Genomic DNA, 14,782 nt, shown 5'->3' on the forward strand with positions numbered 1-14,782 from the left:
GATCTGTCCTCTGCAACATGGTGATTTGCAGGTTTAACAGGGTTTGCATCTCGCCTGCACATACATTGGAGATGTCCCATTGTTCCACAGCCCTTGCAAATGTATCCTTTGAAGCGACATGAATGGAAACGATGATCACCCCCGCAGCGCCAACAAGGTGTTAATGACCTTGTATTCATCACCCTTGATGGTGGACTCAGACATCTGTGGACGTGCAGCTGCAGGCATGTGGGGCCTTCCCTGTACGTTGTGATTTGAAAACAACATCACTTTGTTCACAGTACTTGTAGCAGCACTCGTGTGCTGAGAGATTTGCTTAGTATGGTCACTGGTGGCAATGAACGCCTGGGCTATCGCTATGGCTTTACTCAAGGTTGGGGTCTCTACAGTCAAAAGTTTGCGAAGTATCACTTCATGGCAAATGCCAAGTACAAAAAAGTCTTTGAGCATGTGCTCCAAATGTCCTTCAAATTCGCAATGTCCTGCAAGGTTTCTTAGCTCGGCGACATAACTCGCCACTTCTTGGCCTTCAAAGCTTTTGTAGTTGTAGAACTGATACCTCACCATCAGGACGCTTTCCTTCGGGTTCAGATGCTCCCAGACCAATGTGCACAAATCATCGTACGATTTCTCTGTGGGTTTCACTGGAGCAAGCAGATTTTTCATGAGGCCATACGTTGGTGCCCTACACACTGTGAGGAGAATCGCCCTTCGTTTAGCAGCGGTCGCTTCTCCTTCCAGCTCGTTGGCCACGACGTATTGGTTGAGTCGCTCCTCAAAGTTTCCCAATCATCTCTCTCCAAGAATTTCTCCAGGGTGCCCACTGTTCTCTGCATCATTGGGTTCATCATCTGTATCTTGTTGCCAGTTGTTATGTATGAATGAAGATATGACTGAATACTGTGAGCTCAAAGTAAAGTGTGATCGTAGTCTTTTACTGCAGGCCTTCAGAGTGTCTCTCCAGCCTATGAGGCCTCCTTAAGTACCTGTGTTCCCAATGGATTGTGGGATCCCTTGAGGCTCCAGGGGATGAGCCCTCTGGCGGCTATACAAGATATATACAAGTTTACATATATAACAGATAGTATGCAGGTACAGCAAGTGATCAGGAAGGTCAATGGAATCTTGGCCTTTATTGCAAAGGGAATGGAGTATAAAAGCAGGGAAATCTTGCTACAGTTATACAGGGTATTGTTGTGGTCACATCTGGAATACTGTGTGCAGTTTTGGTTTCCATATTTACGAAAGGATATACTTGCTTTGGAGGCAGGTCAGTGAAGGTTCACTAGATTCCGGGGATGAGGGGGTTGACTTATGAGGAAAGGTTAAGTAGATTGCGCCTCATTGGAATTCAGAAGAATGAGAAATGATCTTATCGAAACATATAAGATTATGAGGGGGCTTGACAAAGTGGATGCAGAGAGGATGTTTCCACTGATGGGGGAGACTAGAACTAGAGGGCATGATCTTAGAATAAGGGGCCACCCATTTAAAACTGAGATGAGGAGAAATTTCTTCTCCCAGAGGGTTGTAAATTTGTGGAATTCGCTGCCTCAGAGAGCTGTGGAAGCTAGGACATTGAATAAATTTAAGACAAAAATAGACAGTTTCTTTGATAAGGGGTTATGGGGAGCGTGCAGGGAAGTGGAGCCGAGTCCATAATTAGATCAGCCATGAGCTTATTGAAAAGTGGAGCAGGCTCGAGGGGCCGTATGGCCTACTCCTGCTCCTATTTCTTATTTTCTTATATAATGGGTTTACACCCTTTTTCCTCCATGTGTCTGGGAAATCAGTGTTCTCCAGGAAAAATAAGAGGGAAAATCCATCCTACTTGATCAAAGAGAATGATACCAACATGCAACTTGCTCACAGAGGTCCCAGGACAGTTGGTGAAGGAAATGGAAAGGGAAAAAGAACAATGTTTTTCTCAGGTTGAGATTGAGCCATTTTAGGAGAAGGTTTACTCATAATCTAACTGTGCTGCGTCTGATGTAGAAGTACTCGAATGACGATGGTGGGTGTTTGAAATGGAATATTTTTGTTATGTATGTAACTATGTAATACTTGCCACCAGAGGGCGCGACTGTTGGCGTCCTAATGGTCACCTGCACACATGTGCAGGGCCAGTATAAAAGGTTGGCTGCCCTGTTGTTTAGGCACTCTGGAGTTGTAATAAAGAAGACTAAGGTTACACTAAGTTTAGCTCACAGCCTCATGGAGTTCTTCTATACTTAACAACTGGCAATGAGTAACAGAATGCGAACCTTCAAGCAACCATGGCTGCTTTTGGAATATGAGAGAGATTCATACGGGGTGATGATTGGAAAGCTTTCGTTGAGCATCTCGACCAGTACTTCGTGGCCAACGAGCTGGAAGGAGACACTACCACGGCCAAGTGCAGGGCGGTTCTCCTCATCGTCTGTGGGCCTAAAATATACGGCCTCATCAAGAATCTGCTCACACCGACAAAACCAACGGAGAAGGAATATACAGAGTTGTGCACGCTAGTTCGGGACCACCTCAACCCGAAGGAGAGTATCCTCATGGCCAGATATCATTTTTACATGCACCATCGCTCCGGGGGCCAGGACGTGGCGGATTATGTTGCCGACCTGTGACGCCTCGCGGGACCTTGCGATTTTGGAGCTGTGTTGGGGCAAATACTGCGGGACTTTTTCGTGCTGGGCATCAGCCATGAGGTCATTCTTTGAAAGCTGCTGGTTGCCGAAACCTTCGACCTGAGCAGGGCCATCGCGATCGCCCAGGCATGCATGGCCACGGATGATAACACCAAACAGGTATCTTCTCAACATCGAAGCTCACCAGCAAGTACTATGCATAAAATGACGTTGCTAGTAGGCCGTACTGCATATGGCAGGGCTTATACGTCTGCAGCTGCAAACCTATGATGACTCAGAGTCCACCACCGGGGGTGAATGTGAATCCATTAGCACCGTGTTGGTGCTGCGGGGGTAATCATCGATGTTGATTCAAGCACTACGTGTGCAAACGATGAGGCATCTCCAGCGAATGTGCAAATGTGCTGCGACATACCACGTAGCAGAGGATGATCGATCCGGCGCGGATCACGCAGCACAGGCAACTCAATCCGAGGAAGAAGTGTATGGGGTACATACCTTCACCACCAAGTGCCCTCTTATAATGCTGAAAGTCAAATTAAATGGAGTTCCAGTATCCATGGAGTTGGACACAGGTGCAAGTCAGTCAATAATGAGCCAGAAGGCTTTTGAGAAACTGTGGGGCAATACAGCACAAAGGTCCAAACTGAACCCAATTAATGCAAAGCTGCAAACTACACCAAAGAACTCATACCAGTCATTGGAAGTGCGGCAGTGAAGGTATCGTATGATGGAGCTGTGCATGACCTATCATTGTGGATTGTTCCAGGCAATGGCCCAACGCTGTTCGGCAGAAGCTGGCTCGAAAAGATTAGATGGAATTGGAATGATATCAAAGCACTATCTTCAGTGGATGACGCCTCGTGTGCTCAAGTGCTGAGCAAATTTCCCTCGCTATTCGAACCAGGCATCGGCAACTTCACAGGCGCCAAGGTACAGATCCATCTCGACCCTGATGCATGGCCCGTCCATCACAAGGCTCGGGTGGTTCCGTACATGATGAGGGAGAAAGTCGAGATCGAACTTGACAGACTCCAACGTGAAGGAATCATATTGCCAATCGAATTCAACAAGTGGGCCAGTCCAATTGTTCCGGTGTTGAAAAGCAATGGCACGGTCAGAATCTGCAGAGACTACAAAGTAACGATTAACCGAGTCTCACTACAGGACCAGTACCCACTGCCCAAGGCGGATGATCTGTTCGCAACGTTAGTGGCGGGGAATGTCGTTCACCAAGTTGGACCTAGCCTCCACCTACATGACACAGGAGCTGGCTGAATCTTCGAAAAGACTGACGTGCATCAACACACACACACACAAAGGGCTGTTTATATACCACAGGTGCCCTTTCAGGATTCGCTCAGCTGCAGCCATTTTCCAGAGAAACATGGAGAGTTTGCAGAAATCTGTTCTGCACACCTGTGTTTCAAGACGACATCCTGATCACTGGTTGTGACACCATCGAACATCTACACAACCTGGGAGAGGTCCTAAGTCACCTAGACAGAGTGGGATTCAGGCTGAAACGCTCCAAGTTTGTTTTCCTGGTGCCAGAAGTCACATTTTTGGGGAGAAAGTTTGCAGCAGATGGCATTAGACCCACAGACTCAAAGACAGAGGCCATCAAGAATGCATCCAGACCACAGAATGTGATGGAGCTACGTTCGTTCCTGGGACTCCTCAACTATTTTGGTAACTTTCTACCCGGGTTGAGCACGTTGTTAGAGCCTTTGCACATGTTGCTACGTAAGGGTGACGACTGGATTTGGGGCAAATCTCAAGACACAGCCTTTGAGAAGGTCAGGAACCTGCTATGTTCAAATAAGTTACTTGTACACTAAGACCCATGTAAACGTTTAGTGCTAGCTTGTGACGCCTCATCGTACAGGTGTGTGTGTTACAGAAAGCAAATGCAACCTCCAACCAGTTGTGTACGCGTCTAAAAGTCTGTCTAAGCCTGAGAGAGCCTATAGTATAGTCGAGAAAGAGGCATTAGCATGGATATATGGGGTTAAGTAAATGCACCAATACCTATTTGGATTTTGGTTTGAGCTTGAAACTGACCACAAGCCACTCATTTCGCTGTTTTCAGAGAGCAAAGGCATAAATACCAATGCTTCGTCCCGCATCCAAAGATGGGCACTAACATTATCCGCTTATGACTATGTTATCCGCCACAGACCAGGCACTGAAAACTGTGCTGATGCTCTCAGCCGGCTACCATTACCCACCACTGGGGTTGAAATGGCGTAGCCCGCAGACTTGCTACTGATCATGGATGCTTTTGAGAGCGAGGGGTCTGTTGGATCTCTTAATTTTCAATGAGATGCGAACTCCGGTGATAGATTTAAAGTAACTTTATTCTGGCAGCTACAACAAACTGCTGGCTTTATGCCAGATCCTTTGTCCTTCTGAAACACATGGCAAAAAAATGGCTGTACTTATCCTGGATCGATTTACAATCTCTTATTGGCTCAATTGATATGTTGTTAGCCCATAATTGGCTCCCAGCCTAAAGACCTGAAATGTCAAGTTGATTGATGCTTAAGGCATCGTGCTATCTTTCTAACGTAGGCAGGGATCTGTGTTTTCTCAACTTTGCAGCTGTCACAGCTTGCCAGATCAGGACCTGGACTAGCCAGAATCCTGTGTTATCATTAGTAAAGAGTTGTGTCATAAATGGGAATTGGTCGACCGTTCCTAGGGAAATGCAAGGTGAAATTAAGCCGTTTCACCGACGCAAAAATGAAATGTCCATCTAGTCGGATTGTCTCTTATGGAGTAATCACGTGGCTTTGCCAAAAAAAGGCAGGGAAACGTTTATACATGACCTATACAGTACCCACCCAGGCATTGTCATGATGAAGGCAATTGCCAGGTCGCATGTTTGGTGGCTCGGCATTGACTTGGACGTCATGCGTGCATCAGTGCAACACTTGCTTGCAACTGAGCAATGCACCAAGGGAGGCTCCACTGAGTCTGTGGTCATGGCCCTGCAAACCGTGGTCCAGGATCCACGTAGATTTTGCTGGCCTCTTTCTAGGAAAGATGTTTTTAGTAGTAGTGGACACTTACTCCAAATGGATTGAATGCGTAATCATGTCATCCAGCACATCCACAGCCACCATTGAAAGCCTCCGGGCCATGTTCGCCACCCATGGCTTGCCCGACGTCCTGGTCAGCGACAATGGACCGTGTTTCACCAGCTCGGAATTCAACGAGTTTATGAACCGCAATGGCATCAAGCATGTCAGGTCTGTTCCGTTTGAGTCCGCGTCTAATGGTCAAGCGGAGCAGGCAGTCCAAACAATCAAGCAGAGCATGAAACGCGTGACGGACGGCTCCCTGCAGACCCGCTTGTCTCATATTCTGCTCAAATACCGGACGTGACCCCATTTGCTCACTGGAGTTCCCCCGGAAGTATTGTTAATGAAGGGAGCCCTCAAAACTTGGCTCTCCCTAGCCCACCCGAATCTTAATGATCACGTGGAAACCCGGCGACACCAGCAGAACATGTACCACGATCGCGCGGCTGTTTCACACGACCCTGTATTTGTCCTGAATTACGGTCATAGTCCCAAGTGGGTTGCTGGCACTATTTTGGCCAAGGAAGGGAATAGGGTGTTTATAATCAAACTGTTAAATGGCCAAATGTGCAGAAAGTATTTAGATCAGACCAAATTGCGATTTACTGACAACCAGGAATGATTTGAAGAGGACATCACCATTGACGATCCACCAACCCACATCCAATCAGCAATCGATCTCGCTGTCAATCACGAGGATGAACCCACCGTTCCCGACAGTCCGGTCAGACCAGCCGTGGTGCAGTGCAGCAATGGTGCAGTGCAGCAATGGTCCGGCCAACTCACATACGCCAGGGTTTGAGCTTAGACGATCAACCAAGGAGCGAAGGGCTCCGGATCGCCTCAACTTGTAAATAACTTGTACCGAAGACTTTTGGAGGGGGGGCAGTGATGTTATGTATGTAACTATGTAATACTTGACACCAGAGGGCGTGACTGTTGGAGTCCTAATGGTCACCTGCACACATGTACAGGGCCAGTATAAAAGGTTGGCGGCCATGTTGTTTAGGCACTCTGGAATTGTAACAATGACGAAGGTCACACTAAGTTTAACTCACAGTACTCAGCCTCGTGGAGTTCTTCTATACTTAACAGTTTTCAGTTTTCTTGTGCTGATATCTTTTAACTTGATTAAGCACCAGAAAAACTATAATTTATAACAGTTTTCCACTGCCCAGAGCAATTTTGGAAGAGCACTTATTAACCATGTTGTTTCAAGCACTGTGAGGAGGCCAAGCCCAATTAGTGCATTGTAAGTGCTATTGTAGTATAATCAGGTGCAGACCCACCAATGTTCTATGGGCTAAGTATGCCCCTTTCAGAACAGTTCCCCCTTCTAAATCAGTATGAATTTTTCAATTTCCTAAATTAATCATCTCATCAATCTATGTAAACCCTGCAACAAAAAAAAATCAAATCACTCCAATAAATCTAATGTTACAGCTGATAACGCAATCAGTGCATCAAACTTCAGCAATGCCCCTTTAAGAGAGTACTTTTACCTTGATCAGAAAGCATAATGATGCAACACATGTAATCTCCAATGTAACGGAGCACAATAAAAGACTAAACATTGGGAAGACATGGTCTTCAACCCCTGCTCAGTATCCTTACCACTAATTCCATCCCCAGCTAGCGTCAGATTGTGTAGAACTTCTGTCGTATTTGATCCCAAGCTGAGCTTCTGATCCCATAACCTCCCTATCACAAAGACTGCCTAATTGCACCTCCATAAGATAACCCGTCTCCGTTCCTACATCAGCCCATCTGTTGCTTAACTCTCATCTACGCCTTTGTCACCACTATTCCAATTATCTACTCTTCTCCCTTCCAGAAATTTCAACTCATTCAAACCTCTGCTATCTGGAACTTATCTCACTCCCCTATCAACCCTGTCCTTGCTGGCCAACATTGGCTCCTGGTCCTCTAATTTACAACTTTAAAATGCTCATTGTCGTATTTAAATCCCATTGTAGCCTCACCTCTCCCAATCTCTGCAACATCTTCCAGCCCTGCCACCCCCACCCCAAACTCTCTGTTCCTGACCCCTTGCAGTCAGAATCAGGTGAATTCATAATGGGGAACAAGGAAGTGGCAGACCAACTGAACAAATACTTTGGTTCTGCCTTCACTAAGAAAGACACGAATAACCTCCCGAAAATACTAGGGGACCGAGGGTCTAGCGGGAAGGAGGAACGGAGGGAAGGCCTTATTAGTCAGGAAATGGTGTTAGGGAAACTGATGGGATTGAAGGCCGATAAATCCCCAAGGCCTGATAGTCTGTAACCCAGAGTACTTAAGGAAGTAGCCCTAGAAATAGTAGATGCATTGGTGGTCATTTTCCAAAATTCCATGGACTCTGGATCAATACCTATGGATTGGAGGGTAGCTAATGTAATCCCACTTTTTAAAAAAGGAGGGAGAGAGAAAACAGTGAATTATAGTCCAGTTAGCCTGACATCGGTGGTGGGGAAAGTGCTGGAATCAATTATTAAAAATCTAATAGCAGTGCATTTGGAAAGCAGTGACAGGATCAGTCCAAGTCAGCATGGATTTATGAAAGGGAAATCATGCTTGACAAATCTTCGAGTTTTTTAAGGATGTAACTAGTAGAGTGGACAAGGGAGAACCAGTGGATGTGGTGTATTTGGATTTTCAAAAGGCTTTTGACAAGGTCTCACACAAGAGATTAGTGTGCAAAATTAAAGCACATGGTATTGGGGGTAATGCATTGATGTGGATAGAGAACTGGTTGGCAGACAGGAAGCAGAGAGTGGGAATAAACGGGTCCTTTTCAGAATGGCAGGCAGTGACTAGTGGGGTGCCGCAAGGTTCAGTGCTGGGACCCCAGCTATTTACAATATACATTAATGATTTAGACAAAGGAATTGAATGTAATATCTCCAAGTTTGCAGATGACACTAAGCTGGGTGGCAGTGTGAGCTGTGAGGAGGATGCTAAGAGGCTGCATGGTGACTTGGACAGGTTAGCTGAATAGGCAAATGCATGGCAGATGCAGTATAATGTGGATAATGAGGTTATCCACTTTGGTGGCAAAAACACGAAGGCAGAATATTATCTGAATGGCGACAGATTAGTAAAAGGGGAGGTGCAAAGAGACCTGGGTGTCATGTACATCAGTCACTGAAGGTAGGCAAGCAGATACAGCAGGCAGTAAAGAAAGCAAATGGCATGCTGGCCTTCATAGCAAGAGGATTTGAGTATAGGAGTAGGGAGGTCTTATTGCAGTTGTACAGGGCCTTGGTGAGACCACACCTTGAGTATTGTGTGCAGTTTTGGTCTCCTAATCTGGGGAAGGACGTGCTTGCTATTGAGGGAGCGCAGCGAAGGTTCACCAGATTAATTCCCGGGATGGCAGGACTGACAAATGAAGAAAGACTGGATCGGTTAGGCTTATACTCAATGGAATTTAGAAGAATGAGAGGGGATCTCATAGAAACATATAAAATTATGATGGAATTGGACAGGTTTGATGCAGGAAGAATGTTTTCGATGTTGGGAAAGTTCAGAACCAGGGGTCACAGTCTAAGGTTAAGGGGAACGCCATGTAGAACCAAGATGAGGAGAAACTTTTTCACCCAGAGAATGGTGAACCTATGGAATTCTCTACCACAGAAAGTTGTTGAGTCCAGTTCGTTGGATATATTCAAGAGGGAATTAGATGTGGCCCTTATGACTAAGGGGATCAGGGGGTATGGAGAGAAAGCAGGAGTGGGGTACTGAAGTTGCATGATCAGCCATGATCCTATTGAATGGTGGTGCAGGCTCAAAGGGCCAAATGGCCTGCTCCTGCACCTATTTTCTATGTTTCTATGCCTCGGTGCATTTACCCCTCCCTTCACCCCATCATTGACAGCCGTGCTTTCAGCCATTTAGGCCCCAAGGTCAGGATTCCCTCCCTTAACGACCTCTCTCTTTAAAGATCCTTCTTAAAACCCACCTCTTTGGCCAAGCTTTCGGTCACCCCTTCTAACATCTCCTTTAGCTCAGCATCCATTTTTTGTGTATGCTTCTAGCCGAGACTCCCACTTGCATAGAAAACTGTTTTTGACCCAATCCTCTTGGATCTGTCCGACTGTAATGATGAGAGATTAAAACTATATCAGGTTGATGCTATGCACAGCTCTTTCTGCTTGTTTGGGAAAGAGGAAGTTAAGATCCCTCCCCCCGCCCCTTTGTCTGAACAATGTAGGCAAGGATTTCTCAAACCCTTGTCAGTTTTATGCTGCCAATTCAGACAAAAAGACTTGCATTTATATAGCACCTTTCACGACCACCCGACGTCCCAAGGTGTTTTATAGTCAATGAAGTCAAGTCAGCATTATCATCATAGACAGTCCCTCAAAATCGAGGAAGACTTGCTTCCACTCTAAAAGTGAGTTTTCAGCTGACTGTACAGTCCAAGACGGGAATTACAGTCTCTGTCACAGGTGGGACAGACAGTGGTTGAAGGAAGGGGTGAGTGGGGAGCCTGGTTTGTGCTTGATTTCAGCGTGCTCTCGGCGACAAGACTAGAGGTGCACAACACCATCCTGGATGCACTTCCTCCACGTAGGGTGGTCTTGGGCCAGGGATTCCCAGGTGTCAGTGGGGATGTTGCACTTTACCAAGGAAGCTTTGAGGGTGTCCTTGTAACCAATGGGAACCTGTTCAATCTTTTGCGCCTCCAGGTTAGATCCAAGGTCGTCCCATCCTGTCATAGAACTACAGTATGCGGACGATGCTTACGCCTGCGCATATTCAGAGGCCAAACTCTAAGCCATCGACAACATCTTCACCAAGGCGTATGAATGCACAGGCCTTACACTAAACATCCATAAGACAAAGGTCCTCCACCAACCTGACCCTGCCACACAGCACTGCCCTCTGGTCATCAAAATCCACGGCACGACCTTGGACAATGTGGACCATTTTCCATACCTTGGGAGCCCACTGTCAGCATGGGCAGACATTGACGACGAGGTCCAACACTGCCTCCAATGCGTCAGCGCAGCCTTCGGTCACCTGAGGAAGAGAATATTTGAAGACCAGGACCTCAAATCTGGCACCGAGCTCATGGTCTACAGGGCAGTAGTGATACCCTCCTATATGGCTCAGAGACGTGGACTTTATACAGTAGACACCTCAAAGCATTGGAAAATTACCACCAGCGCTGCCTCCGCAAGATCCTGCAAATCCACTGGGAGGATAGACGCACTAACATCAGTGTTCTCGATCAGGCCAACATCCCCAGCATCAAAGCACTGACCACACTTGACTCCCAAAACAAGCGCTCTACTCAGAACTCCTACACGGCAAGTGATCCCCAGGTGTGCAAAGGAAACGTTACAAGGACATCCAATGAAGTACTCATGAAGTGTAGTCACTGTTGCATTGTAGGAAATGCGGCAGCCAATTAGCACACAGCAAGCTCCCACAACTGCAATGTGATAATGATCAGATAATCCAGTATTTAGTGATGTTGAGGGATAAATATTGACCAGGACACGGGGGAGAACACCCCTGCTCTTCTCCAAAATAATACCATGGACACTTTTATGTCCATCTGATACAGCAGACAGGCCCTCGGTTTAACGTCTCATTCAAAATACGGCACGTCAGACTCCGTCAGCACTGCAGTGTCAGCCTAGATTTATGTGCTCTGGACCCTGAAGTGGGAATTGAACTCACAGCCATCTGACCGAGGCGAGAGCCATAGCTGACACACGTGCACTAGGTCCCGCGCCTGGCCGTTACTGACAGCTAGTGCTTGAAGCTCGTGCCTGCCTGTCTATCTGTCCGCGGTCCGAACGCCGCGCGCCGTCATACCGACAGAGGTTTACGTAAGCCTGCGTGACACGTCACGCGTTCACTGTGGAGCGGCTGTTGTTGGTGAGATGATCTTCGTGCGCAGCGGCCTGTACATTGGAACGGCGGGTGATGTGGCCAAGCAGCAGAGCCTCTCGGATTCCGGTATCTCCCATGTGCTGACCGTGGACTCGCAGGAACCCCCGCCACTGGGGGACCGTCGCACCAAGTTCGTGCAGGCGCTGGACGAGCCGTGCACCGACCTGCTGAGCCTTCTGGACGAGTGCGTGCGGTTTGTGCAGGAGGCGCTGACTGCAGCCACTGCTGCCGTGCTGGTGCATTGGTACAGTGACCGTTTATATAGCCAGTGTGGCTCCTGCAACAACACAAGGCAACATGCAGTATATCTGAGTTTATGTAGCAGCCTCTTTTAGTGCCGGAGGATTGTGCCTCCGCTACGGTTTGCTTTCTGGTTTTTATGCTTTCAAGTCTGGAACTAAATTTGAGGTGTAATCATCTACAAGCAAATACGTGTCAACTTGTTCAGAATTAGAAAACTTCCCAAGTTTAAAGCAAAACAACCTAGAAGGAACACAATTTTAAGTGAAACAATTTAAGAAATAATGAATTGATTTAGGTGTAATAAACACGTATTACTGCAGTCACAAAATATGTTGCTAAATACTCCTGCTCCTATTATGTTCTTAATGTTCTTATCTTTGGTGTCTGTTCCCACAGAGAACTTCATTCAATCCCCTGTACATAAGAAATAGGAACACGAGTAGGCCATACGGCCCCTCGAGCCACTCCGCCGTTCAATAAGATCATGGATGATCTGATCATGGACTCAGCTCCACTTCCCCGCCCGCTCCCCATAACCCCTTATCCCCTTATCGTTTAAGAAACTGTCTATTTCTGTCTTAAATTTATTCAATGTCCCAACTTTCACAGCTCTCTGAGTGTTGTAAATTCCACAGATTTACAACCCTCAGAGAAGAAATTTCTCCTCATCTCTGTTTTAAATAGGCAGCCCCTTATTCTAAGATTATGCCCTCTAGTTCTACTCTCCTCTATCAGTGGAAACATCCTCTCTGCATCCACTTTGTCAAGCCCCCTCATAATCTTGTACGTTTCGATAAGATCACCTCTCATTCTTCTGAATGCCAATGAGTAGAGGCCCAACCTACTCAACTTTTCCTCATAAGTCACCCCCCTCATCCCTGGAATCAACCTAGTGAACCTTCTCTGAATTGCCTCCAAAGCAAGTATATCCTTTTGTTCTCCACCTGCTAAATTTTTGCCCACTCACTTGTCTGCCCTTTTTGCAGATTTTCTGTGTCCTCCTCTCACATTGTTTTTCCTCCCATCTTTGATCTTTGTATCGTCAGCAAACTTGGCTACCTGACACAGGTGACTGGAGTTGTGCTTTCTATGAGTGTTGACAATCGGTACAAAGAGATGAATTGCTCCCTGCACCTTATAGAAAGTAACTGTCTAAAAGTCACTTGGAACTGCAGTTGATAACTGCATTTTGTAGGTTTTATTTTGGATTTTACATTTAACTTTGAAATAAATCTTTAGGGGTAGTTATCAGAAAATTTTAAAATAAATATGCAAATGGCACTGAGTGTTTGCCTCATGAATATTTGAATAGAGTTATGCTGGTTGCAACACTTGCCAGATTTATTTTTGTATAAACCGCACAGCTCTGTTTATACCACGTGTTCTGTTTATACCACGGATTTAGTCTTTACAACTGATTTTGGGCATTCATAGTTCAAGGTTTTTGTCAGGAGGTCTTTCCCAATGTCAAAGGGAAGGGTTTATGGACAGGTTAACAATATAATAATTGCACTGCTAGCCTGTATAGTAGCACTCTCACTCAGTCAAAATGGCGCATGTCAAATCTGGTTTCCTGTCAGGGCCTGTGTCATTACCTTAACAAAGTCACAAAAAAACAACATGGCTGCTGTTAACTTAAGTATTAAAATAGAAAACTAAATTCATAATTCTCAGAATAAACATGCATATTATAAATTGTAAAGAATGGTTACTGTGGATTGATCATGATGAACAAACTACTATCCAAGTTGAAAGATGTCATCTAAATCCCTTGCATTGGACGAATATCTTCCAGGTCACTGACAGAAAGTCACAATGCATTGTAGATCTTTAAAAAGCCCTCAAAATCTGTATACAAACCACAACCAAGATTTTTCCTCATTGACAAATGTAATTTTGTTATGTATCTAATCTATCTATCTGACAATTAAAAGCAAAAAGGGAGTCGGATGAGTTAGAGACCTTAGATGGCTGGCAGTACTGTCGGCTATCTCTGCCCTTCTTTGCCCAGGCTTGTAATCTGTGGCAGATCTACAGCCTATCTTTCATTATCTTTGCTCTAATTATCTACCAGGATTTTGTTAGGACAAAAATGAGTGAGTTGTTGTTGTATAGTCTAGTAATGTTTGTTTTATCTGTATTGCATCATCTTGGTCAATAATACTACACATTGTTTCTTTTGTTACTAGTATTGCACTTCGTTCCCATACGTGTTAGACCATGTTGTTGGGGACTCTATTAAATCTGCCAATTACCATTATCCACTAGGGGAAGAGAATAAAGGTCCTATTGTATATTAGTTGAAACAAGAATTCAGTGGCACAAAATAATTACTACATTAGATAAGGGAACCAGATTCTGTTGGTTGTTTGCAGTTTTACCTTATTTGGTTTTAATTAGATGAACTAAATTAAGACAGAAATAGAATCAAACTTTTGAATATTTAGTCTTTGTTGGGAGGGAATGTCCTTACTGATTAGTATTAACCATTTGAAACTTATTGTAAAACTTCTTTTTCTCCAATATCAGTCATGCAGGAGTCAGTAGAAGTGCTGCTGTAGTAACTGCTTTTATTATGAAAACTGATGGTCTGACCTTTGAAGAGGCATATAGTAAACTCCAGGCCGTTAAACCTGATGTCAAGTAAGTTCTTTTTAGTTGCTTCTGATTCCATGTCACTATTTTAACTCGTTTCAATGGGAAAACTTCTAAAAAAATTTAGATTTTCTGTGTTGTAGGATAAATGATGAGTTTGTGAAGCAGCTGAAGCTGTATGAAGTGATGGGCTACGAGGTAAATTTAACAAGTGCCGATTACAAACAATATCGACTGCAGAAAGTCACCGAGAAGTACCCAGGTAATCTGCTGCTGCTACTGGCTGGATTCTGGCAAGAGCAAGAAAATACC

At 45.3% G+C, this 14,782-nt stretch overlaps 1 protein-coding gene across 6 annotated transcripts in view; it reads left to right on the plus strand.

Moving 5' to 3' along the window:
* Positions 1-11,593: 11,593 nt before the first annotated feature.
* The window catches only part of dusp12 (dual specificity phosphatase 12), a 49,855-nt gene continuing 46,666 nt past the window's right edge, over positions 11,594-14,782 (plus strand). For 5 of the 6 annotated variants that reach the window (XM_070887198.1, XM_070887197.1, XM_070887199.1 and 2 more), the window contains exons 1-3: positions 11,594-11,876; positions 14,405-14,518; positions 14,614-14,732. In XM_070887198.1, coding sequence (XP_070743299.1) covers positions 11,623-11,876; positions 14,405-14,518; positions 14,614-14,732 — 487 coding nt within the window. In that variant the 5' untranslated portion in view covers positions 11,594-11,622. The remainder of the gene's footprint in view (positions 11,877-14,404; positions 14,519-14,613; positions 14,733-14,782) is intronic. The other variant, XM_070887202.1, reaches the window with a different exon arrangement.

The sequence above is a fragment of the Pristiophorus japonicus genome, chromosome 8 (assembly GCF_044704955.1).
Source record: "Pristiophorus japonicus isolate sPriJap1 chromosome 8, sPriJap1.hap1, whole genome shotgun sequence".
Classification (NCBI taxonomy): domain Eukaryota; kingdom Metazoa; phylum Chordata; class Chondrichthyes; family Pristiophoridae; genus Pristiophorus; species Pristiophorus japonicus.